General features: G+C 41.6%; 1 protein-coding gene across 1 annotated transcript in view; it reads left to right on the top strand.

The window, feature by feature from the left end:
• Nucleotides 1-27,716, top strand: part of kndc1 (kinase non-catalytic C-lobe domain containing 1) — a 35,701-nt gene continuing 7,985 nt past the window's right edge. Inside the window, exons 1-22 of the mRNA XM_030071136.1 lie at nt 1-108; nt 3,434-3,632; nt 7,552-7,610; nt 13,165-13,311; nt 15,020-15,137; nt 15,235-15,365; nt 15,867-16,514; nt 17,630-17,744; nt 18,016-18,087; nt 18,286-18,347; nt 18,461-18,619; nt 19,015-19,092; nt 19,295-19,383; nt 19,754-19,957; nt 21,496-22,202; nt 22,537-22,675; nt 24,347-24,606; nt 25,261-25,622; nt 26,644-26,737; nt 26,845-26,942; nt 27,036-27,220; nt 27,405-27,515. Coding sequence (XP_029926996.1) covers nt 1-108; nt 3,434-3,632; nt 7,552-7,610; nt 13,165-13,311; nt 15,020-15,137; nt 15,235-15,365; nt 15,867-16,514; nt 17,630-17,744; nt 18,016-18,087; nt 18,286-18,347; nt 18,461-18,619; nt 19,015-19,092; nt 19,295-19,383; nt 19,754-19,957; nt 21,496-22,202; nt 22,537-22,675; nt 24,347-24,606; nt 25,261-25,622; nt 26,644-26,737; nt 26,845-26,942; nt 27,036-27,220; nt 27,405-27,515 — 4,145 coding nt within the window. The remainder of the gene's footprint in view (nt 109-3,433; nt 3,633-7,551; nt 7,611-13,164; nt 13,312-15,019; nt 15,138-15,234; nt 15,366-15,866; nt 16,515-17,629; nt 17,745-18,015; nt 18,088-18,285; nt 18,348-18,460; nt 18,620-19,014; nt 19,093-19,294; nt 19,384-19,753; nt 19,958-21,495; nt 22,203-22,536; nt 22,676-24,346; nt 24,607-25,260; nt 25,623-26,643; nt 26,738-26,844; nt 26,943-27,035; nt 27,221-27,404; nt 27,516-27,716) is intronic.

Here is a 27,716-nt window from a genome sequence, read left to right as displayed (position 1 = left end):
ATGGAGACGTCGGGAACTGATGCAGCCGTCACATTCTTGAGGAAAGCTGAGGAGGAAAGCGAGGGGTATTATGAACTGGAGCATCTGCCTCCACTGCTTGAAGATGAGGTAAGACCTGCTGGGCCTTATTAAGAGAGATTCATATGCACAAAAAGTCGTAAAGTTACAAAAAGGCTACAAGTTGTTAATTTTTGGGGGGAAAGTACAACTTGTATCAGGTGAGAATGAGCATCTTCCAATGGATTGCAATGAGAAATCAAATTACTTCAGTGGAGAAGCTTCTCAGTATGTACTGTATGTCCATATTATTTTCATTAAGTGATCATAATGAACCTGGGATTATCAGAGAGTATTCTCGGAAAAAGGAAAAGAGGCCACTGAGCAGGACTTTCCCATCACCACACACTGGTCAGCTGCTGAGGCTATAAATGTACAAAGTCAGATTTTGTGGCTGCTCGAAAGGCCCTCAGAACTCTTATTGATATTGGAAATGCGCCTGTGTTTGCTGAGTCAAAACCTCAGAAAGAGAGATTGATTATTTTATCATAACAAAGGGCTGCACACTAAAACAACCAATTTGAAGTTACAGAAAAGGATATCACTTAAATTTCATCTTACACTGAATATATTTTGCTTGTTTGTAAATCTCTGGCCAGCTGTTTTAACTGTCCTGTCACATCTGTGATAGACATGACGTTATTTTGGCAACTTTTTTGAATGGTATAAGTTAGGTTGACCCCTGTTATTTGGGAAATGGACCATTTACTTGTTAGAGTCAATGCAGACTCAGTCTTAGTCTTGTAACGTTGATGAACATAATTGCATTTGTACTAGCAGCATGCAAGTTTTGCAGCTTTGGCAGAATAGGGTATTATCTGATTAGACAACAAAACCATTTGAAGAATATTAAGTATATTGATGTATTTAGTAGAGATCAGCCAGATTGTCTCAGCACTAAATGTTTTATCATCAACAGGTGGGATTTTGTCAAAATGCAATCGCTTTTGAATAGTTAAAGGAAGCTCAATGAACAGATTAATATCAAACACAACACCCTACCCACCCGCACAGTCAGTCAGTTTTTTTTTTTTCATGTACCTCCCACACACTTTGCACACTCTTTGACTACTACAATCCCTGGTATATATTTTACAGTGTATATAGAGAGAGACAAGGAGATCCAGTGCAGAGTAAAGTCTCATTAAAACCTCAGGGCTTAGAGGGAAACTTATGTAGGGCGGCATATTTAAGTTGCGAGAGAGATTTCTAGTTTTCCTCTGCAGTGTTCTCAAGGGAAACCGTCTATTTATGGGGCTGGTGGTGGTGCTTGAAATGGCACTTTTCTGCCCTGTAATTGTGCCTTACCCTACTACATCTTTGTTCGCAATCTGCAGCGACCACACGCCAAGTGAAAGAGAATCATATCTGAGCAAAACTGATAGCAGCACTTAAATAATGCAGCTTGGGCATTAGCTGAAAATCTCTTTGAGTTGGAGATAACCGAGGATTTTTTAAAAAAAAAATATTTTCTCAACAGAAGATGGAGTTGAAAATCAAAAAGAATCCTGATGTGTAACCATGCCTTCATGAAGTTCACTACCTGCAAAAAAAAAAAAAACACTTCACAAGACTCCTTTTCTGTGTTTTGCCAAATGAACTGTACAGGCAGTGAGACTTTGTTACTGTCTATTCATGTGAGAAAGAGGTGACATCAGCCTCCTACAGTCGTCAACAATAAAGCCAATCTTACCTCATCAAATTTTCCCAGAGGAATGCATTGCTTTGGTATAAATAATTTCACGGAAGAAAAAAAAAGTGCTATGTAAAATGCATAGTAGTGGAATCCCAGAGTGCTGGATATAATAATTTGACAATTGCTGCATTGTGACACCCCTCACTCCCACTCTCAGCCCATAATCTCAGCTAAGACGTGCTTTTGTGTTCACTTGCCAACCCAACAGAGGATCCTGTTATTTTCAGACGATTATGTATTATGTATGGTCCTACATGGAACGTCTGAGATCATTTGGTTTGCGTGTTAACAGCGGCCATTTGGTAATTTTGTATCACAGATGACGTCTGTTTGTGTGTTCGTGTGTTCGTGTGTGTGTGTTCATGTCTGTGTGTTGTCATGTACCCAAATGTCCTCTCAAGCAAAAAAAAAATCCATGAATTTTTGGTTATTATTGGGTCAGCACCTAGTGGTACATGTAGAATCTTAAACATTAATATTTAATGTCACCTGTACAAACATACATTGTTTTATTGTTAGTTAATAAAGACCATCTTTCCCATAAACCTTTGCTCTCATAAAAAGGATGGTGCTATTTGTCCCACAAAACAATCAGTGTAAAGTAATCTAACAATGCTGATGTAAACTAATCCAGCAGAGACAAAATTTTACCTGGTCTCTCAATGTAAAATGCACAGGATGCTTGAGCCTTTAAATATTTTTGATGTTTATGGTCTCATTAGTCTGCTCTCAAAATTAACAAGATTATAACTTATGAGAGTGCTACACGTAGCACCCTTAAAGCTGGACGTGCAGTAGCCAATCACAAATGTAAGTTGTATAAGTATGCACAGAATGTGTTTTGCTTGCTTAGAATATATTTCAACATAAACTGGAAAAACATTTTTCTAGTGTAGAAAGTAGTACCGTATAGGAAGCACTTGATAATAAAGCGCTTTGGGCTTTAACAAAAAGTGGCCCCAAAACCTCTTTGGACTTTGAATATGGAATACATTTTATCTTAATGCACAAATATTAAGTGGATATAATAGGGTAAAACAGTTATTTTAGTAAATGTACACGCCAGGTAAGTGTAAACAAGATGCTATGCTCTCTACTTAGCTGTGTGCAACACTTTTCAAGTTTCGTGGAGCAGTTTATCACACTTTTTAATAGTAGGCGATTCTGCAAAATGCCACATAAGATACGTTGTGATATATGTAACTGAAGAAGAAAAAAATACCCTGGATAATTTTCCGGCAAGCGGGAATCAATCATGTTTTTCAGAGTTTTAAGATGCACGATAGCTTCAACATGAACACGACAGAACAGTTCCAGTTAAAATACCTGAAGGCAGGGAGCAAATACGCCTCAGAGGAACCCAAATGTGCATCAATGCAAACGAAACTGAAAACTCAAACATCGATACCTGGCACAAGTATATCACACGAGGAATTATTGCGATATATCAGTCCTTCGATGTTTTGTCTTACCCCTCCTTTTGAAATTTTTTCCATTTTTGGACTGAGGTAAGTTAACCTTGACTTCTAAGATGCCAAAGCATATTCTGTACACACTCATGCAACAAGACTACAGTCACCACTGTTTACAAATGTAATGTATGGAGTATGTGTAATGTACTGCATAATGGGTCTGTGTGTACAAGCCTTTGTGTACTTGTGTGTGTGTGTGTGTGGACAGGAAAATGTGTCTCTGGCAGACATCCTCTCTTTGAGGGACAGCTGCCTCTCAGAGGAAGAGGTGTGGGCGGTGTGTGCAGAGTGTGTGCTGGCCCTGCAGAGCATCGAACCCTCCCACCTCTTCCATACCCTGTGTATCACACCCGACACTCTGGCCTTCAACGCCCATGGGAATGTGTGCTTCATGGAGCAGCTCAGTGGTGAGTATGTCTGGACTTAGTATCTATCTATCTGTCTGTCTGTGCATCCACATTAGTTCCTCAATTTGTATGACATTTTGCAGCACTTTATACCCTTTGATTTGTAGCTACCATATCTATTGACATCCTTTTCGGTTTGTAGTGTTTGTTATATACCATATATTTGATATAATATACTCTGATTTTAGTTATCAACTTGCCAGTGGTGAGGTTGGTGAATCTCAAAAGCCACCTTTCAGTCTGACAGCTAAAACTGAATTTAAATGGGTGCAAATGGATCTGAATTTTTTTTTTCTTTTTTTTTTTTTACTCTTTGCGGCACAAATTTCATGGCTGTCTGAGCATGGGGAAACCATGGCTGAATCTGATTTTGTCCTGTTAAGACAGCCATGAAAAGATCATATTTGCATTGCAGAGTCGAAACATGAGTTCAGACTTTCTTTCCCTGTGGAAAAGCAGCTTCAGCCCCCGGTCTGACCCTCCTGTCTAAGCAGTCTGAGCAGTCTTCCATTAAAGTGTCATGATTACAAGGCGTCTCTCCCTTTCATGATTTGTCGCCCTGATCTGATCCGCAGTGTCTTTTGACAGAGAAGATCTGGTGTGAACTTTGCAGCTTTGCAAGACCAAGTTAAGCTTTTTTCTCAAATCCACAGATATGAAAAACTGTGGGGAATCTGAGAATCCGTGCTTGTAAATACTGAATCAGTGTCACGTTGAATCTGCCAAGGTCTGTGGGTCTGCTCTGATTTGTTCAGATGACATCCTTCTTTTACAAAATGCTGTACAGCCTCATTACATGTCATGAGAAAAATCCCATCAACAAAGTCTATGCCTCATCTCCTTTTTTTTTGTTGTTCCCTTCTCTCTTTCTCTGCCCTTCTCTATTTCATTTCCCCTCTGTTTTATTGTCTCTTTCTCTGGTCACCTTATTCATCCATTTCTTATCAATCAAGGTTTATGTTCCTGCCTGTCACATTAGCACACACACACACGCGCACGCACACACACACACACACGCTATGAGTGCAGAGTGCAGCACGCATTGTTCCATCTCGCCATGCCAAATGTCGGAAGCTGATGATCGGTGATGAGATCAACAGTGTTAGAGTTGCCAGGGGGATTGTTGTCGTGGTAACAGCTTCTCTACTAGTCAGCTGTCTATCAGTAGAGTCACCCTGGGTCCACATGCATGCACACACTCGCACACAGGCTCCATATTAAGGTGGCAAAACTCTGGGAATTTTCAAAGTTGGAAACTTTCCATGGGAATTAATGGGATTACATGGGAATTAATGGCCGTTAAGGGGAATAAACTGGAAATTTGCAAAATTGCAGTTTATCCTTTACCAGGAAACTTTAATGTAGTTGGAAAAAACATCTTGTAGCATAATCTAAAACAACCAGAATTAATGCAAATTCAGTTGAGTTTCTATCCTGCACTGTACATTCCTCAGTCCTATGTGCACAAAAAACAGTCTTATGTTTTTTGGTGTTCAGTGAAAGAAAGTTCTACTCACAAATAAATCAAAGTCAACAATGTCATTTTTTAAAAATTTGCACGCAAGTCTACTTATGGCGAAACAAAATGTCAATAATTATGTTTGTATATGACACAGTTTGTCTAAATTAAATCTTGTTAATTCCCAGAAATTCCTGTTAATTCCCATGGAAAGTTTCTACCTTTGAAAATTCCCAGATTTTGCAATCGTAATCAGGTGTTGGTTATTTATCATAATATCACAATATAACATTCACAGCGGCTGATAATAAAGTTTAAATCACAACCACATCAAAATGTGTGTTTCTGTTCAGCTGGCGACTAAACTCCAACTTGGAATATTTGCCCAAATCCCAATTTTTTCTGGAAGTTTCTGGAAAGTTTCAGGAAATTTACTGGAAACTTTCTGCCCTTTTGCAACCCTACTCCACACACATACACACACGCACACACACACACACCTACACACACACAGTACAGCAGCTTTTAAAGGATGTCAAGTGTTTACCTCCACAGCCGTCCTCAGTCAATAGTAGCAACACTTTGCAGAGGTGCTTTGATTACTCTGTCAGCTGAAATAGCCCCAAATCCCTTTCACCCTCATTTGTTGTCATGCTTTATTGGACTGTATCCATCCTCGGGTTATGATTCATGCGGTTGATGGAAAAAGAAAGAAAGTGCAATGCCCACATTCCCCTTGTTGTGTGTATATTGTTCACGCTGAACACAGTGCATCTGTATCATTAATCATAACACTGCCCTTTCTGCCTTACTTGGTTCACAGAGTTTCCTATTGATAACATTTAATTGAATTCTTTGTGGAATACTGCTGAAATTCCTGCAACCTCGCACACACACACACACACACACACACACACACACACACAGCATGACCTTGAGGGTTATGCAACTGAAGCTCAGCAAGTATCAGCCTACTGAGAATAGCCGGACTGACTGGTATTGAGATATGGATTCATCAGTGGGCTTCATTACAGTCTTGCCAAGTCCACAGACGCCACCGGTCAACATTAATGACATCAATCACACCAGGAGGCCGTTTTCTCATGTGATTATAGGTGATGTGGCAGGGTCGGCATCACCGAGTCACCCAGTCACAGTAATGAAATGTCTTCTGGAGCCTTTGGGCAGTTACACAACAGTTATCAATGCATATGTGCAGACATTTCATCCAAGTATTGTGCATACAGGAAAAAAGTAGAATAGGAAATAGAAAAAAAAAAAACTAATTGTCCCACAAGATTTAATATGGTAGCCGGTTCCATTTTGGATAAAAAAAGGGGCCGGCTGTGCTCTGGGGGAATTCTCATCAGCCTGGTTGGAGTGTATCTTTACCAGTGAGAGTGCTCGGCTGAAACTACCTGTTGTATCAATTGCTGCAAGCACACATGACTCACCAAGCTTTTATCGGCACTCTGGAGGCAATTGCGTCATTGTCAAGGACTTTATGTTTTTTTTTTTTTCTTTTTTTTTTGTAATTGTCCGTTTCACTCTGTGTGTTGCAGTCCTTCACAAGTTCATGTCTTTTTTTTTCCTCATGTCCTCCTTTCTTCCCACTCTGTTCTTTTCAACTTCTTTTCCAACTGAACTCTCAACCTTTTTGCTGAGAGGAGAGGGGTGGATAAGAGAGGGGAGTGGAGGTGGAGGGGAGGAGGAGGAGGAGAGGAGAAGAAAAGAGGAGAACGAGAACAAGGAAAGTAAAAGGGAGGAGGAAGAGGGTGAGGAGAGGAGAGACTGTGGCCTCGCTACACCTTGGCTGGGACATCATAACTCCAGAAGATAAACCCAGATCTGTCATGACCCACTTTACTCCCCTTCGTCTCCTCCCCTTTCTCCATATCCACCTCTACCTCTGGATACAGCCTCTCTCTCTCTCTCTCTCTCTCTCTCTCTCTTCAGCTGTGCATCTGCCTTTCTCTCTCTCTCAGAGTTGAGCGAGTGCATGTTTGTGTTTGCATGTGTGTATGCGTGTGTCCTTCCACCCAGTTTCAACAGTGGCCTATTTCAGAGGCAGGAGGATGCACCACTCTGCTGTGGCTTGCTCACTTTCTGATCTTGTAGATAGCTCCTCTCTTATTTGTCAGGGATTATCTCTGACACATGAATTATGCAGATGAGGACAAATGGCTGCAGTAGCTCACTGGGCTGTTGCGGTTTTGTATTTCTCTGATTTGCATCTCATTAGGGTGGATGCTCAGTGAGTGCATTTACCGAAACGGGTGGTCATATAAATATATATTTAACAGCTCAAAAGGATAAATGCATGATTTGTTCCCTTTTGATAAGTGAATAATGTATGCTCTTGTTACATAATTGGGGTTAATGTGACAAAATTCTGTGAACTGATGTTTTGTTTTGTATTTTTTTTGTATTTTTTTTTTTTTTTGTCTCCTTGTCCTGCAGATGATCCTGAAGGCTCCTTTGTGCCTCCGGAGTTTGACAATACAGGCAGTACTTTTGAGGTGAGTGCTGCTCCTCCTCTTCTAGATCCATATTTTAAACCTGTATTTATCCTGGCTATGTCGTCTCAACATGCATGCTCGTATCCAGCAAGGCACAGTTGCACTCATTTACACTGACAAGCGCAACCGCAGTCTGCTATTGTCCACGGAGAACATGTGGCGGCTGGTGCTTCACTCAAGGGCACCTCGTCAGTGGTTAATGAGCAAGGGGAGAGTGTTACTTAACTGCTTTCCCTACCCACATTTTCCAGACCAAATCAGCAGCCATCTGGCTAGAAGCCTGTTTCTCTAACACCTACACATTAGTTAGGGAAGCAGAAGGGGTGCGATGGTGGAGAGGCAGTCTTATGGCTTAATGGTCACCAGTTCAAATCCCAGGACTGGCTGGCGAAATCTGGGCGGTTGTGATGTGCGCTTCAGTGAGGCGTTTAAGCCCAAACTTTATCTTTAGAGTCGTGCTTTGGTCTGCAGTGAGAGACTGGATATACATGCAATTACTCTGAGGCTAAACCTGTGAAGTGTGGACGATCCTTGGGAAGCTGCATCAGGCTGCTGTTATACACTATTTTTTTTTTTTTTCAAATAATTGATCTCTTTTATGACCATTAGTCTTAAAAGAGATCAATATTCCTATGTGTGCAAATGATCAAATGATTTACATATTCATATACATTGCAAAATAGCTGACTAGAGGACTAAATTAAGAGATTTAATGGATGGTTTAATGGTTAGGTAATAAGAAAATTGACAGACAAAGTGTTGTAGTTTGAATAGCAGTTCTCTCTCTCTCTCTCTCTCTCTCTCTCTCTCTCTCTCTCTCTCTCTCTCTCTCCCCTCTCTCTCTCTCTCTCTCACTGTCTTTTTTATGACAGCATTGTTAGTTGTTATGGTGTTGGCATTGTTAGTTAACGTCTGATTTTCCTTTAATTGTTGGTAATGAAATCTGTTATGTGGATGAATTTTAGGTCATGAAAGGTGTACACTCTGTCCAAGATGATACACATACTTGTAGGTGATATACTTGATCATAGATTTGTAAGATATACATACCTAAGAGCTATTTGTGATACACGGTGCATTGCTATGTATTATTTTGCACTACTTGACCGACATAGGCCACCCAAAGTTGACACGATGTGTACACGTTATGAACATTTATCTGTGGAGAGACAGTATTGGAACAAAAACGTGTCCTTATCTTATTTTTTATTATTATTTTTCCTTTGCGTGGCCCGATGTACAAGCTGTTTCACACAGATGACACAGCCTACACAAGTACGATCATGAAGCAGGCACTTTTGCTGCAAGTTTCCCAAACTCTTATAAAGTAGTATTCAATTTTCAACAATATAAGGACAATTCTTGGTATGTAATTTTCTCATAGTGGGGCTGAAGAAAGTAAGACAAGTCCTCCTCCTCCTCATCTCACTGAGGCAGACAAGAAGAGGAGTATTTCCACATGAAGACACAGACAAGACAACATGGACATGGGAGCCATGGGCCGTCAATACAATCAGAGGCATGAGAACAAAAGCGTGTTCTTGACGCTTTGCCTAACCAGTTCCCACAGTTTACACCTAGAAGACAACAGCCATTTGGCCACATGGGAAACAAGTCAAGTTTTGATATCTATTAAAAACACAAAGAAAGATGTGTCAAAGAAACAAACAAATGGACCGACTTTACTCCCACTGAATTTCTTTAAATTCAAGAAACTGGAGAATATGGGACTTTTGTTCTTTACTGTTCTCAGCCTCCCCAAACCGAGGAACATGTGGAGAATGAATAGTGTTTTTCATGTTCCATTAACCAGCACTGTAATGTTAAGAAATTGATTTTTGGCTGTTTTGAGGAATTTGAGCGACGCTGCTGCAGACAAGGACAGTGGCAGCAGAATCAGCACGAAGCAACATGATCATCTACCTCGAGTCAAACCACTTTAATGATGCCTGGGAAGCTGCTTACCATCCACCTAAAAATGTTTCAGTCGAGGAGAGATTGGTTGGTACAAAAAGCAAAACTTGGACTGAAACAGCACCTCAAAAATAAGACATCAAAGTGGGCTGTGAAACTGTTTGTTCTCGCTGATACACAATTGATTTCAAGCCAGTCAGAAGCCATGAGCCAGTCAGAGATAGCCAACTTCTTGATGTGAAGATTTTGGAGTGGGAAGTGTCTATGCCTTCAAGCATCGATGCAGCATACACCGGAGATATTGCAGTGAGAGGAAGGAACACCCAGAATGGTGACTACATGAAGTTCCCCATGTCCACTTCTACTGCTGTGTGTGTGGGAATGTGGGAATGCAGCACATACACTGGAAGAAAGAGCTCCTCGCCTACTGCACTGTCCTCCATAAGACCGTGAAGCGGTATTTTCTACCACGTCTTGGATATTCCCATGAAAAACGGCTTCAGCCTCTACAGGGAAGTTCAGAACTTGATGAATGAGAGGCCAAAGACAGTACAAAGCAAGTGCTCCAAGAATAGCTTGCTGCTGAACTTGTGGGAGAGCCTCTGGAATTCTCTCCAGCTGAGAGGAAGACTTATCACATTGAAGTTCAAGTTCTTTTATTTATGTAGCCTCTCATCAGACGCATGTTTCAAAGGACTTTACAAAAAGGGAGAAAAAAAGATACTATTGCAAAGACCTAGCAAGCCTACCTATACTAGATAGACTTGCCTTTCAAGCTCACTAGCCTTAGAGCCGCATAACATGCAAGGAAAATCCCCCAGGAAACCCTTACTGGGAGAAAAAAGGGAGACATCTTGAGTGGACTGCAGCAGAGAGGGATCTCACACTAGGGATCAGATGTAGAAATGCTGCGCACACACAGAAAAATGCATACTCTATTTTCTACACAGAAAACAGTTTTTATGAATAAGAACGTGTGTGAAGGATGTGCACACCTTTCTGCATACTTCACACCGTGTGTACACAGAGTTTTGGCTGCAGGCTGGTGGAGGAGTGGCAGAAAATAACATGAAAGTGGGAATTTACTCAACATTATTGTAACTTTATTATTTCGATATACTAAGTGTTCCTAATATACAATTTCATTGCATGTGTATGATTTTGTACAAGCCTCTGTATCTACTTTATAAAATTATTTATCTTTTTAAGGGTGAGAATATGTCTGCACTGTCACACATATACTGATGGATTGATGGGTGAGGATGGATTTATTTAGAGGCATATACAATCATTATGATCAGTGCAATAAATAGGCTTATCTGTATGTGATGGCTATGCTTAATGACATTCAGCAACGGCGTCTTTGGTGTTGTTAAAGGACTTTGCTGTCCTTTTAGTTGCTGTGTCTAAAAATATGAAGAGCAGCAACAGGTATTTATATGGAAATGAGCTAACCTCCATGCATGGCTGATCGTGGGAGTGTGCATGAGGCTTGTGCATGTGCCAAGAGTTACACACACGGCTCTGTAAATCTGATGAAAAGAATGTGTATGCATATTTCTGGCCTTGTGCGTACACACCGTTTTAGTCATGAGTGAGTTGGGTGCATCTGGCCACAGGACACAGTGTGTTTTGCTGAGGAAGGTTCCTAAGTGAGTGAAATGAGCCAGAAGTATCTAAGTGGCAGCCATGATTAGAGCTGGTCGAATTCTCTAAATTTTAAGGAAAGCTGTTTCAGTGCTTCCTTTCCTATGTCCTTTAGCATTTGAAACATTGGACCATCCTGTAGAAAAGGAAAGGAGATAACGCGTTTACTGCGTTTTGTGGTGGTTCTTAAGCGATTGTATTCATAGTCTTATAATCCTAATCAGAATATTAACCATTGTTTCCCAGCTAATGAATTTTCCACATCTTTCCTTTCCTTGACTTCATAACATTTTCCATCAAGGACAAGGAAAATGGTTAGGAAAGGACACAGGCCGTATTTTTTTGACTATTTGACCGCAGACTAGGAAGCTTACTACACCTGGCCCTGTGGATAAATCTAAGAAGGCAATACCCGGTGACAGAGGTGTGGAGCTTGTAAAAAAAAAAAAAAAAAAAGATCCACCCCCTCGATGCACCAGGAGTGTGAGATTGCTCTGTGCAACATTATTGATAGTTCAGGTTCCAGCTTATTTAAAGCTCAGTGTCACCGTTTACAGTCTCAAAGGGCTTTACATGCCCACGAGCTTACAGACAAAACAGGACATCATCCACTGACTTAATCCTCATAGTGGGCAAGAAAAAAACTCAAAAAAAAAAAAAAAGGACAGGTATAACAGGGAGCAAAATAAAAGTCTCTGCACAGTCTCTGTTTTGTGCTGTGTCAGAGCTGAAAGCAGGGCAGACAAACAAAAAACACGCATGCACAATGGCTAGATAAAAAGGATATAGCTCAAAAGCTGGAATATAAATCATTAATGAATGAATACATCTATAAATCATTGCTTTGCTTCATTGATTTTCATCTTTATATCGACTAAAAAACAAGTTCTCCTTTTATGCTTTTCTCATGATTTTACTCAGTTCTTTCAGTCAGTGTTTAGTAATATTTAATGCCTGGTACCACTGACAGATACCAACACTGGATAATATTATGACATATGTGAATACTGTGAGCCAAAATCCCAAGGTAGGCACAAATGGGGTCTTTTTAGGCTTAGGTCTGATGGACATCTACTTTAAGAAAAAAAAAATGATAAGCTCACACTGATTTTAATGTTTGAGCGTTCACAAAAAACACTCTGAGATGTGTTTTGTAAGACTCTTATCACCCATCAGTGAATAAATTGACAGCTTTTTATATAACTACATTTCAAAATTCACATTTCCATCAATGCATTTTGATTTCTCTGTCAGTGTAGTCAATACACAAAATCTAAGAGCAGTTCACCACACAACCCCAACGACACCCACCCACTCGCTCCTTCCCTCCTGTCCTCTGATGTCACAACCAATAACACAGGATAAGAAAAACAAGAATTTAGGAAAAGGCAGCCCTCAGCTAAGTATTTACTCGGCTATTTTGGTGTCCCACAGTGGGATCCGTCTTGCACATGTGTTTACCACATAATGATAGGCTATGGTACACTTCAGCTGTTTGGAACAATCATCATGTTTGGGATCTGAACTCAAAAACACCTGGTTCAACTCCACTGCTGCCAGAAGGCTAACCATAATATCTACTGTCAGTGTGGCAAAGCAAAACAAAAGCTCTGTCATATATATATATACATATACACACACAATATGTGACAATTATAGCCCAAAGTGGTGACAGCGTCTTGTCTTTTTTAGCCCTCCTGTTTTCTATAGACACTCACAGATCCAGTATGATGAATTTGGCTGCGTTTGCACTTAAATTTTAATACAATCTGCTCCTGATAACGCTATCAGGTTAAGTCGTGTATGAAATGCAGAGCAAGTTATTCATTTTTTAGAAGAGGATTCAGGATGGGGTCAGAGTAAGGACAGCCAGAGCTGACTTTCAATGACAATGACAGTAAATATAATAACATAATATTTTTTTACAGTTTAAGGGTTTTTTTAAGGGTCACATGAGGTCACTAGTGTTTTCTCTCTCTGTCCTCGGCTACAGGGTCATGTTTATTCTCTGGGCTCCACACTCTCCGCCGCACTGGACTTTGTCATTGAGCCAGAACTGGAGACTGAACTGGGAGAAGAAATCCAGGGCCTACTGGAGAAGATGCAGAACGAACAACCTGAAGACAGGCCTCTCCTACAGGTACCAAAGTCCCGGTGACTGAGACTGGTTTCTAAAAAACAGCAAAGCAGCATCCCTGTTATGCAGTTATTATTAACATAGTGTCCACATAGCCTTAAAAAGTCTTACATAACACATTTGCAGTGGTAAGATGTCTGAAATGTAGTTATTAAAGATATTCACCATTCATGTTAGAGGCTTCTTTTCAATTACATTTCATTGTGATGCCGTTATATCATTAGCTTGTGGCACTGACAGATTTTTACATTCGGTGATATCTAGCTCAAGCAGAAAGTAAGGCAAATTAAGAATTAGAAGAGAAGTGGAGCCAAATGCAGACACAGGGCTGAGGTTAAAAAGTGTTGACTTGAGATGTATAGCTGTAAGCTGGAATCCAGGTTATTGCAAGCAGGGCAGGCATACAGAGGTGAAGGTGGAAGAACACAGTCTGGGAAGACAGGAGAACAAATTAAACTTATTAAACTAACACACTGAACACTAAGAACCCAGCTGACTGAAGGCAAAACAACAAAATGGTTGGAAGGGCAAACAGGAACAAAGCAAATCAACGTAAAAGTTCTAAGAAACAAAATCTGACAATGACAACAAACTGAGCTGAAAGTTGGACTTTAATTCAAACTGAACTAATGAGGGAATTAGGAACAGGTGGGTGAACGAGAGAGCAGGCAAGGAGCTGATTTGCTGTTAGAGGACGAATAAACAGGTAACACAAGGGGCAGGGCTGACGAGGCTGATGCACAACAGGTGTGCCATGTATGCCACATTTTTTATGCTGGCCAACATCATGCTCATGGGGAAGAAAGCCATCATTAGTTATGAAAACCACCCTAATGATTATGTGACTATATTGGTTTGTCAGTAAAAGCACTTAATTACTGATTATTGCTGTTCAGTTCAGCTTAGCTCACAAATTTCCATGGCAACCAGATGCATAAGAAACCTATAATGCCCCAAAACATATTATAGATGCAAGTAATGTCAAGGACTGCACTACATCTCTTTCCTGTAAAATCACAGTCGCCCTGTAGGATAAGCATATCTGGTTACAGTAATGATGGTAATTAAGTCTTTTGTTCTCATATGACTATTATACGAGATAATTGGCATTGCATTAAAGTTATAATGCAGCATTATTCCCAGATAGTGCTCGTGAGCAGCACCAAGTGGAAAAGCTATGTCAGTGCAAAGAAAACACACACAAACACAGACACACACACACACACACACACACACGTGCGCGCGTGCAACAAAAGCCAAAGGAGCACCTGTGATTTGTTTTGCTCTCTCAATCTGTGTCACAACAAAGACTTCCACATAAATATCCTATAGGCAGTGCAATTAATTTTATCTGCTGCACCATAAAAATCCCAACTTCTTAATTGCTTACAGCTGGGGAAAAGTGTTCCTCTCTGCTCTCCTTAACAACTTGTTCTGGTGCCGTTCTGAATCCCTGGCTTACGAGCCAGACTGCACACCAGCGAATATCCTTCACAATGTTCAAACTGAACAAATCTTAAGCATTAGCATCCCATTTTCCCCTCATAAATGTTTTCCTTCTCTTGTGCTGAAGTGGTAAAGAGGGAATTATGCAGCACTAGATTTGTCCACATCTATTTGCAATTCATATCAGAATGTGGACAGAAGGGGGAAAAAAAACAATACACCTGTTTGCCAATAGTGCAACATCCTAATTTTAGTACACCCACAGGACATCCTGTCTCTGGCAGAAGCAAGGCTCTCTCACACCTCCTCTGCAGCTGTGTGCCGGAAACTCTCTTCTATCGGACGACGGGTCCTGTCAATTGAATCAGTATCGACCTTTCAAGGTTGGCCTATAGTGTACATCTCTATCTACGACATGTCACCATTTGGTCTCTGCTGTGATCTCTCATGGTACTAATTGCTCTCTGTGTGTATCCACAGATGGACAGGAAGGCTCCTGGGAGGCTAGATGGCAGCATCCCAAACCCAGATGCCCGCTCAACAGACTGAGCTCAGTTGACAGCACTAAAGACCTAGGCATGGACAATGCAAATGGCCTGTCCAGGCAGCAGGTATGCGCTTTAAGGGTACAAACAATTGCCAGAAGAAAGCTGCTCTATAGGAAGAAGCAATCTCATTGGTTGGGTTCCACAGAGCCAAAGAGCCACAGTTTTCCTGCTGTAATGTTAGACTGAAGCCCAGCAAAAAGGCAAGTCCAAGGCCCTCCATGAATTACTGAGTTTGGGTTAACCAGTTGACCTATCTGACCTCCAGGTTTTAAACTGCCAAACTAAACTGCAGATATCTTGGCTCAGCCATCTAGGTTAGCAGCTAGTTGACCTTCTTAGATCATGTATTTCATTGTCATGTCATGTCAGATCATGTCATTTAAATTTTACTCATTTTTACTTATTTTCCACTCCAAATTTACCAGCTTGTTAACTTGCAGTATGAAAACTATTCTTCTTTGGCTCAGTTCATTGAGGTTTAACTGAACCAGTCATATTATCTCTGCCTCCAGAGCAATTATCTGAGAAATTTTTAGGCTACATTACTAAAATCTCAATCTGCAGGTATGTGGGGGCTGGGACTCCTCCCTCTGGGCTGAAGATATGGATGGCGGTGAAGGGAACGGCATGATATTGACAGAAGAACTGGACTGCCGATCTCAGAACAGCTCTCCAGTGAGGAGAAGGGCACAGCAGAGGTCGGGCAGGGTGAGGGGGGCTCTAAACCGCTCCTGCTCTGTGCCCGATTCCAACAACCCCCCTTCCCTCCCCGCTGTCCCGCATGGAGATATCAGCACACCTGTGTCCAACCTGACACAGATAGGGGCAGATGAACACTTGGACTGCAACTCACTGTGGAGCAGCACACTTAAGAGACTCAGCCGGGGAAAGTCCTGTGATTCCTATGAGCACAATAGCCTTGAGGATTGTGTTAACTCGACAGTAGACAGCCAGAAGTCACAAGGGGAGGAGGACGCAGCTGAGTCTTTACGTATTGAGGAAACAAAGACTCAAATGTGCCATGAGAGTGAGGCCGAGGACTGTGCCCAGGGCAGCACCCAAGAGTCTGCGTCGTCTTGCACCTCCAGTCATGACTCAGAAGTGGAGCACGACTCCTCCAGGGACCAGAGCTCATTAAACCACAAACTCTACATTCCTAACAATCACATGACCAAAAGCATGCAGTGCCTCAATGAAGAATCTCAGGATGAGGTTAGCCCGTGCTGGTCATCTATTCTTACTGTTGAATTTGTAGAGGCTCGCAGTTACATCACACATTTTCTACCAGTTGTGTCCCGCTCCATTGGAAAAAGGTCAGAATAATAACTAAAAACAAGACAACTGTGGAGGCAAAAAGATGATATCTGAAAAAGGATTGCTGTAGCTGAATTCATAAATGTTGTTTGTGCAAATATAGTCTGATTTGGCGGATTTGTTTCCAAATTTAAGTTGCTCTACCTGTGACCTGTGTTTGTCCCTTGTCCTAATGGCGATTCTGAATCACTACAAGTGGAAAAGAGCCAGCTCAGTTAACCTATAGAAATCATTTTGTTAGCTAATTTGATTTGTTAAGCCAGCAAGATAACTGATATTACTACTATCACACAGCCACTAAAGCAAACGTCTTCTGGATTCATTAGCTAGTGCTCATGTCTTTTATTCCTTATTATGAATTCCAATACAATTCTGGGCAAGACACACCCACGTGGTTCGGGTTTGTAGTATATAGGCAGTAGACACAACAGATTTTCTGACCAATCAGTGTTTGTGGGCATGCTTTTCCCAGAACTGTACTAATAACGTGATGTTTACAACAAGACATGATTCCATAGTTTGTTGATTCAATAGATAGACTGTTCATATTGTCGCCCAAGAGGGGAGGACCTGCAACACTACCACCAGAGTTTGCTTATCTGCACCTGAAAGCCCTCCATTACAACACACAAGTTAGTTAAAGACACTTTTTGTTTGACATGCTCAGCAGTGTGTTTCCATCGCCGCAGCTGCACAGGCAGCGTTGTGAATGGATGTATTTAGCTATGTGACATTTTCAGAGTAAAGCTTTTTCTCTCAAATAGACAGAATAATGGCGTGGGCGCTTAGCAGTGATAGATAGGCCAAAGCAATTTGCAAAAGTAGACTAATGAATACTTCCAGACGACTAATCATTAGTAGAGGTTGGAACGTTCAAAAGTGGAGTTGGAAAATGACGAGACGGTGATTACTTCAATTTGTTCTGGGACTTGACTTAATTATTGAAGGATTTGATGATGCTTTAATGTCCACAACTCATTTCTTATTTGGTTTGTTCTTTATTTTGTATCCAGTGGATCTCCCTAAGAGAGTTACTTACTCGGTGTGGACGGAGGCTGACGGTGAATGAACTATGGGCTCTGTGTTTCACCTGCCTCTCCACACTGCAGACCTACATTGACTTCCCAGGTGAATTCCCCCCATTTTTGTGTGAAATCAAGCAATGTCGCCCCTTGCAAGAAGAGTAATATGTAACATTAATAGATACATAGTATACCAGATAACATTAATTTACCATTACCAGTCAGGTCAGTTAAGAACCAGTTCCTCTAAACAAGAATATTCTATCACAATGTGATCCACATCTTGATTGGAGAAGAGAATACAAAAAGTTATAATTTTGATATATGGCATTATAAGCAGTTCTTCTCCACAGCTCATTTTTTTCCTCTTCCATTAGCCTACTTATGCCTGGACACTGTGTACGTGGGCTGCGAGGGAGAAGTGCTTTTCTTAAAACCTAAAAACATAGGTAGGACTACTCTAGTCTTCTGCGTTTTCCCTGTTTATCATGTTCAGAAGTCTCTGCCGTAAGACACTGATGTCAAGCAGCCTCACACACTTCCACGCCTTTCTCACCTGTGGTTGTTTATTTACAGACTGAAACCTGAATAGCATTTTTCAGGTGTTCCAGGCACTGATGTCTTCTTTTTTTTTTTTTGCTTTGCAGGAACGTGTGATGAATTTTATCTTGCTCCTGAATATCAAGAACATGGAATTATGACTGAGAAGGTTTGTCTGTCTTAACTCCTGTCATTTAATTTTAGGAAGAAATCCCAATAATTAGGTGTCTTTGTTGATGTGAAGTATTTTTACCTGTTCTCTTTTTTCCTGTCTTGGCTCAGGCTTGTGTGTACGGGGTGGCTGCTATTCTATGGGCCACGGCCAAGTTCAGTTTATCACCTAATCAAAAGCTGGCAATGCCTCGTAAACTGAAGAGACTGCTGCTCGAAATGGCTAGGAGGACGCCCATCGAGAGGCCTACCATCGTCATGGCTAAAAAAGTATTATTTGTTGATCATTCTTTGGTATTTTCGTAAAAAAAAATATTTATATATGCCTTGTTATAATCCAACAGATTTTTGTGCTATCTTCTTTTGCATATCACTCTACACATATCCCAGCTTGAGTTCATTCATATTCTTTTTGGGAGAAAAATGATTCATTACTCAGATTAGGAGAAAAAGTATATTATTTGCACAACAAAGAATTTACATCACTGCTCTCCTTGACAAAATACATTAAAAAATAGAGATTTTTTTTTTTTTATTAATTTTTTTTTTAATTAATTTTATTTTGAAATTGAAATTGAAACGTTTCAGCGCACTTCAGTTATTCCCAAATGGAATTCAGTCACATTAAGTTTTATTTTGTTGACGTTCTCGTGTGTCTCTTCCAGAGCTGTCGTGACTACTTATCACGTCAAGGCACTACAGCTGAAACTGTGTGGACCAAGCTCATTAACAGAGTTCACCAGGTAAACCTCTGTCACATTTAACTGTCTGTTACTTTGTGTTATTAATTTTATTTATTCATTCAATGTCAGCGTGCTCTGGGAAATGCGTCTGAAAGGTGTTGATTTGTTTACGCGTGGTCATACTCTTTTGGCTATGCTGTTTTGCTTAATTTAATACAAGCATCATTCTGTATTGTGATGAATTGATTGTCTTCCCTTTCAGCCGCTCTCAAAACCGACTGACACGGAGGATCAGAGTGTTGTTGATGCTGATCACAGCTCATTTGAGAAATCAACACAAATCAACAGTGGTAGGACTGAACACCTTTTGCATAGATGACCCTCATGCAATATTGTTATATACAACATACAGCATATTATGCACTAAATGATGAAATAGTAGGAAGACCTTACTAATAACATGAGACACCCCCTTGAGTACTTCTTTTTATTCAGTTGTCTTTTTCACTAAAATGACTCTTCTACTTGACATATCTCTCAGTCATGACTGAGGTAGATTAATAAATGAAATCAGTAAAGGATTATGGCTTTCACTTCAAATTATCATGTCTGTCCATGCCAAGAAAAAAGTGGGTCTTCTAATATTTAGTTCATTTAGTGTAACTTTCTAGTTTATATTGCATGAGACAATATCGCTGATATTGTAACAGCCATTGTTGTAACTGTGTGTAGGCTTTGTGCCGATGGCCACTGAGAGCCGGCTGGCTCCTGTGCCTGGCCCTGTTCCCCACAGCTACCCGGTCAAAAAGGAACTACAACTCCCAGAGGCCTTCACTTCCACTGCAACACACTTTAGCCCAATCATCCTGACCCAGGAAGGGGACTCAGAGGAGGAGACTCAATACCCTGGAGCTGCAAATGGGGGGTAGGGGGTTTGTGATGTACATATATGTTGTTTTTTTCTAATCAGCTCACCACATAATTTCGTTTTAATCAGTTAATCTTATCGTAAAATCATAAAATCAAAACACAAACATCAAGATGACAAAGCACATAACCCAGTGACACTAACTACGGAGTAAGAAAAAAACACGTCGTAAAGCTTAACATACACTATATTACCAAAAGTATTTGCTCACCTGCCTTTACTCAAACTATGAACTGAAGTGCCATCCCATTCCTAACCCATAGAGTTCAATATGATGTCGGTCCACCTTTTGCAGCTATTACAGCTTCAACTCTTCTGGGAAGACTGTCCACAAGGTTGAGGAGAGTGTTTATAGGAATTTTTGACCATTCTTCCAAAAGCGCATTGGTGAGGTCACACACTGATGTTGGTCGAGAAGGCCTGGCTCTCAGTCTCCGCTCTAATTCATCCCAAAGGTGTTCTATCGGGTTCAGGTCAGGACTCTGTGCAGGCCAGTCAAGTTCATCCACACCAGACTCTGTCATCCATGTCTTTATGGACCTTGCTTTGTGCACTGGTGCACAGTCATGTTGGAAGAGGAAGGGGCCCGCTCCAAACTGTTCCCACAAGGTTGGGAGCATGGAATTGTCCAAAATGTTTTGGTATCCTGAAGCATTCAAAGTTCCTTTCACTGGAACTAAGGGGCCAAGCCCAGCTCCTGAAAAACAACCCCACACCATAATTCCTCCTCCACCAAATTTCACAGTCGGCACAATGCAGTCTGAAATGTACCGTTCTCCTGGCAACCTCCAAACCCAGACTCGTCCATCAGATTGCCAGATGGAAAAGCGTGATTCATCACTCCAGAGAACGCGTCTCCACTGCTCTAGAGGCCAGTGGCGGCGTGCTTTACACCATTGCATCCGACGCTTTGCATTGCACTTGGTGATGTGTGGCTTGGCTGCAGCTGCTCGGCCATGGAAACCCATTCCATGAAGCTCTCTGCGTACTGTACTTGGGCTAATCTGAAGGTCACATGAAGTTTGTAGCTCTGTAGCAATTGACTGTGCAGAAAGTCGGCGACCTCTTTGCACTATGCGCTTCAGCATCCGCTGACCCCTCTCCGTCACTTTACGTGGCCTACCACTTCGTGGCTGAGTTGCTGTTGTTCCCAAACGCTTCCATTTTGTTATAATAGAGCTGACAGTTGACTGTGGAATATTTAGGAGCGAGGAAATTTCACGACTGGATTTGTTGCACAGGTGGCATCCTATGACAGTTCCACGCTGGAATTCACTGAGCTCCTGAGAGCGGCCCATTCTTTCACAAATGTCTTGTTTCACAGTCTGCATGCCTGAGTGCTTGATTTTATACACCTGTGGCCAGGCCAAGTGATTAGGACACCTGATTCTGATCATTTGAATGGGTGAGCGAATACTTTTGGTAATATAGTGTATCAACAAATAGTACAATTACAGAAAATGAGACATATCCAAATAGGGTAGCGGTAAATAATTCAAGGTTTGAGGAAGCTGTGTCTGTGTGTTGTTTTGCAGGAATGGAAACCATCAACACACCCAGGAAACAGGTCTTGATTTCACAGCGCTCCCTGAGGACCCATCGCCAACACAGGCTGAAAGTGATGTGCATGCAAAGAAGCCGGACTGCCCCTCGAATCAGAGAATCATGAGCGCTGCAACTTCGAACGCCTCAAGTGACAGGACACCAGTCAGCTCTCCTACCGCCTCCGCTGATGTCTCCAGCCAGGGGCCCGGTGTCTCTCTTCCTCAGCTGTCACCCCCTCGTCTCAGTGGTTGTGGTGTTTTCAACAATTACCTCTTACATCAGGATCCCAAGACGGGGCATCTCAGCCTCGTGCCTGTCCAGGTCAAGGCTCCAGAATCTATCCCTGGGTTTGAGATAAAGCTACCACTGGTCCCCAAGTCTTTCCAGGGGCAAACCGCGCATACAGAGGACTTCGATGGCCTGCTTGATAACTGTCTAACGCTCTCTGTGTGGCCAGAAAACCAGGAATTTGGTCTGCCACCATCTTGTTTCAATGGTAGCTCCATCACTCATGGCAGAACCTTAGAACAAACAGCGGCTGTAGTCCAAGATCGAAGAACCCAAGACGAGAATGAGTCTCCATCAGGCTCCATCTCCCCGAGGGTTCACCCAGCCCTGCAAGAGGTGATTGACCTGCTCAAGGGAGAGTTTGTCTTTGAAGACTGTTTGGAAAATGGACAGGAGGACCTGGCCATAGGTATGTACCTTAGGATGATCTCAACATGCTAATGTCATTTTCTTAATTATTCATTCCATTTGCCAAGAGTTAAAGGACGGTGGATATTGACTCATTGACACGAATGGTGCAAACCAACTCTCTAACAGAGTATTTATCTAGTTATAAAAGTCTTGTGAAATTAAATTTTTATATAACACATAAAAAGCCTTCATCTTAGAGGCTGAAAGAACTCTTTTGATGCCTTTCCTACACATGGACTCTTCACCTTCATTCTTGCCACAAACGAGCACCTTAACTTCAAGCATAACAGCAAGGAAGGTCTAAGAAAGTTTGTTTCTTTCTCTTTTCTGAGGGGAATACATCTTCACTTTGAAGAACCTCCAGTACAACACATTCGCCAGTCTTGTGAAGGAGAGGTTTCGTCATCTGTACTGGGAAGATGACTTACTAGGTGTACTGCACTGCCTGGTCAACTACAGCCCAGTCTCATTGTGAGTAGGACCTCATATCCCTGTGTCTGCCTTTCTTTTATAAGGTCAGTAAACATCTTAAAATTTGTTTTCAGACAATACCAAGGACAATTTAGTCAGCTACTTAGTAACTAATGGTAGTCAGCCATAGCTATAGCTATAGTAATAGTCAGCAACTTTGCACTCAATAAAGACAATTTTATCTTTAATGTAATGAAACATTGTAAGTTAAATGACTGAGTTGTCCTGAGTGTTGCCTGGATTTTGAAAGAAGTTTTCAGTTTTTTGATGATCAAAGTCAGCACAACAAGCCTTAGAAATAACTGCTTTTCTGGGGGCAGACTTGCACAATATATCCAATCAGGAAATCTTTTTTTTTTTTTTTTTTTTTTTTTTTGGATTACAAAGCAACATAAGTGGTGTCAGAATAACTGACCTGCTTTGAAAAAAGAGTCTTTTCTTTACAACAAAACAAGCAAGATGTTTGTGGACTTCTGAACAGCGAGATGCCCAAATTTGGTGATGTTTCTGCCCAGAATTTCAATTTCCTCTCATGTGGGTTCTGCACAATAGACACGTTGCATGGTTGAGTTCTCCTCCAAAATGACCTCTCCTCCTCCACAAACTTGACACACACACACACACACAAACTGGTACACACACACACACACACACACACACACACACATCATTCAAATCAGAATTAATGCAAGAGCACTTCATACAAACTTCATCTGGCAGCAAGAATGGTCCCTATGGTAACAGCTTGCAGTGTGTTTTTGTTAGTGCAGAGGAGATTGTCTGGCAGTGTTGAAGGTGCATGTAAAGCCTCTCCTGCCTTGTTACTGATATGCTGACAAGTAGCCCTGAGGGGAGCCTTAAGTGTATGAATGAATGCATGAATGAAGGGGGGAAAAATCCATGCTTTGCACTTCTCCCTGCATATGGAAGCTACAGACAAGCGGCAGGACAGAGAAGATGTGAGAGCATCATTTTTCCTAGACATCTTTTCAGCCGGGGGTTGCCGTGCTCTTACGCTCAGGGCAATGTGTGGATAGACCCTTTAATCTGCGGCAGTGGGACGACATCACAGCTTTAGAGAGAGAGAGAGAGAGACACTGCTCTCCTCTGGCAGAGTAGTGTTATTCACAGGACCTAGCTGTGGAAGGTTATTTTTTCCACTGCTCCACCTTCTCTTAGGAAATAGGGAGCTCTGTAGCCTCTCTGCTGAGAGATGGTCTAGAAGTGGACTGTGTGGACGTGATGAAATTTTAAGGATGTTTTGATGTGTTGCATTAGCACCTATCTGCTCTTCATTTCTGCAATGCCCAGCATCATTTCTACAGGAAAAAATGAGCTGTGACTATTCCTGCTGGCTTGTAAGATGTTTCAAATGTGTCTTTGATGGCTTGCTGGCTTGCTTGTTTGGTTCTATAATGATTTTACCTAAGGGTGACCGTTCTCTGCTGTGTTTTAACATTGATTCAGTAGATATCCCCAATGCTGTGAAAGTTTACATTGCAAAAGTATTGTCTCATGTTGCCTGTGTTTTCTTTGGCCAGGCAGTTTGTGTGTTTTGTTTTGCATTTACATGCATCTGATTGGAATTTTCCTTTTTATAACTAAGTGACTAGCTTTGACCATGGTGTGTGTGTGTGTGTGTTTTCTCTCCTCCTTATGTGCCCCATGCAGGGGCTCTAATGAGCAGCCTCCATCAAAGGCTCTGCAAAGGGCAGCCTCCACCTCACCCTTGAGAGCCACTGTCTGGAGAGGGAATGGGGAAGTGTGCCTTCACGGTTGTCTCGATTTTAATGGAAATATTCACATCGTCAGTCCTGCTGGTGTAGACGTACGAGAGAGAAAAGAGGTCCAATCTCATCATGGAGAAAATGGGGCTTTGCACAGAGGCTTTGAATTAAGATCGGAGCAGAATCAATACCATGTCTGTCAAGGTAAGAGGTAGACTTTGTAGCACATTGTTATCCCTGTTTTTTTGATAATTATCAAGCCCCCGAAAGTTATATAATGTGGGCTGCTTGAAAGTTTTGGTAATGAAGACATACAGCTGAGATGTTTTGACATATTCCACTTTATTTGGCTGTTGACTCAAGTTCCCGGAGCCATGACTGGCTGTTGGATGCTTTTCTTAAGATTGCAGTCCATTCAGGAATGTCCAAGGCATGCTGAGAAACTCCAAAGACTCTTTCCTTTGAGGAAAGTTTGCATGAAAACTGGAATTCATTTCCTTGCCAATAAAACTCACATGGACAAACACACACACATAAGCATATACAGCCATCCTCACGCACACACTTGTATATGCGTTTGCGGCGCTATTATTAAAAAAATGTACAACAGATGGACTCTTTCTTAAACACGGGCTGCTCTCGCAAGATGCTTTAGATAAAGTGATGCAAAAGTAACAACGTTAGCGTCTAACTGCCCTCCAGCAGACCTGCTGCACAAAGGGCTAATTGTCTAGCTTAGACAGGGTAGGCAACCGACCTTGTCACCCGCAAACCAGTTTGTTGTCGTTGTGCATGTGATTCAGTCCTTCTTCTCTCCTCTCTGCCTCGTCTCTCAATCGTCCCTGTTTTCTGATATAGACATGAGCGCTGATAGGAAAGGTTTGGACACAGTGGTCAGGGAGGGAGGAGATCTTTCGGCGGGGGGCAGCGATGAAAGCCCCTCTGAAGCCGACTCTCTGTGGGGAAGAGAGCAAAGACTGACGGGGGGCCACGAAGACCAGATGAGCCCTGACTGCTCAGAGGACATGGAGGATAGTGACTCTTTGGAGACAGAGCGACTCTTCTCCCCTGGCTCCAGAGCAGAAGGATCTGGCCGCAGCTTCAGCTCCGCATGGACCTTGGCTTTCTTTGGGGAAGATTGTTTCAGTCCCGAGGTAGTCCAGTATGCCCTGAATCTGGGACAGTACTCAGGAACGCCATGCCTGGATGTGAAAACACAGGTGGGTAGACCCTAAACCTGTGAAGCTGGCTGCCAGTGATTCATATCTGACCTTACCTCTGTCTGTTTGAGAGAACAGCTTTTGTTGGGCTACAGACAAAATAAGAGACTAGAAAAGACTAGTTTTGTTGAATATGTTTTAATACTTCCCTCCGCACACAAATGAAATGATGAAACCCTACCCTGCCCTATATATTTTTATGTTTTTTTTTATTTTTATAACCCTATCATGCACTGTTCATTTAGTGCTGTTTGTATAAAACTGCAGCAGTGGACCATCCAGTATTATATTGATGCTGTTGATTCTTTGTATACTAGTCTCAAGATAATCATGGAAATTATTTCAGTTATTAACTGAGAATTGAAAATATATTAGGGTTGCATTTTCAGTGTTTCATTTCTACTTGTGCAACCTCAGAATAACAGGACCAAGTAATTATGCAGTGCAAATCCACATCATAGTTTCATTCAACCCTTTGCTCTGTGGACTTTTATGAAAAAGTGTTGGAATTATGTTCCTGTCTGTTATGAAGTGGGGCATGGTCAGGCTTTGGGGTAAATAGGAAGAGATGTGGGGGATTTTGAGGCACTGGCACATTATTCTCTCCAAACTGGATTTGAATATTAATATGTTGAACTTAGCCCCTGGCAGAAGAAGTTATTATCATTTGTAAAGGAATAATAATGAATTGTCTTTGTGTTTGTGCACTTTGATGGCGCCGCTGTAGGTTTTTATGAGCTCCTTCAGAGGGCTTGTCTAACAGCCAATAACACACCTTAAGAGCCAGTAATCCCCATCTGTGTTGCTGCGACTCCTCACTTTTTCACTTCAAAAGATCTATTGCGTTCAGTTACCATAGTGAGGAAAGTAAAAATACTGCCGCATGCACTAGAAACACCCAAAGGCTCCTCTCAGTGAAAAAGATGTTGTGCTATTTTAGGCACTTTGTATGATTTTTTCTTTTTGTGTGTGTGTGTGTGTGTGTGTGTGTGTGTGTGTGTGTGTGATTTCATTTGAACAGGAACTTCAGCAGCAGCTTATAATTGAAACAAGGAACTTAAAGAAAACTAGAAATTTCTTCCAGAAGCTGATTCAACAAGAGAGGAAAAACAAAGGTTGAGTACCAATTTCATATTACTGCAAGGATGAGTTGGAAACAGTATGCACACATTGAACATGGCTCATAAAAAAAACATAAACAAATAGTATATCTATCACACAGGTTGTGACACCAAACCGATGCTGTCCAAACTCAAGACCCAGCTTGAAGAACTGAGATCCAAAGTGGAGTTCCTGGATTCTGTGAAGAAATACCTTGAGGTGCCTACACGTCCCTGAATAACCTGCTGGGGCTCATGCATTTCATAGTAAGCTGCTTCTTGCATGCTTTGATATGATTTTATATTTCCTCAGGTACTGGATATGGACCAGTGGGGTCTGGAGGTTTCCCTGCTGCCCTCCTTGGCTGTCTGTGGTCCCGGCTCTTTGGACCTGCAATCCTCTGAGGACCCTGCTGTGCTGAGCTTTGTGACCAGCAAGGGGAAGAGCACCCTGCAAGCTGGGTCTCCACTTGGTCTGATGGCTTACCTCTATGCCAGGTGTTATTCTTTTATATGTGATCATTTTTTTTTCTTTATTTCAGTCTCCATGTCCAAGGTATCACAAGGTAGATGGCAAGGGCAAACATCAGAGCATACAAAACAAAAGCAGTGAGCAGTGTTATTCCACTGTGCTGGCTTTTGGACTTAATTCAGTGTCACTATGGGTTTTTTTCCGTAATAGAAATGCACCTCTGGAGGGCTACATCCAGCAGTTCCTATACACCTTCCGTTACTTCTGCACTCCTGATCAGTTTCTCCAGTTCCTAATGGACAAATTCATCAGCGCTGCAAGGTTTGTAACTCATGACAACATGAAGAAGTAGCTTCATAACTAAATATCCTGAGTCTCACAGTCTGGCCTAAAGAGTTTTTTTGTAATGTGGTTATGCATTGTCATGATAGAGTGGTAGATTTTGTATAACTGAGAGAAACCAGCGATCTACGGAATAGAGTAGAGCACACACAATCTGAAACATTGTCCATGCAGTAATTG

The sequence above is a fragment of the Myripristis murdjan genome, chromosome 15 (assembly GCF_902150065.1).
Source record: "Myripristis murdjan chromosome 15, fMyrMur1.1, whole genome shotgun sequence".
Taxonomy (NCBI): Eukaryota; Metazoa; Chordata; class Actinopteri; order Holocentriformes; family Holocentridae; genus Myripristis; species Myripristis murdjan.
This window is presented reverse-complemented; position numbering and strand designations above follow the sequence as displayed.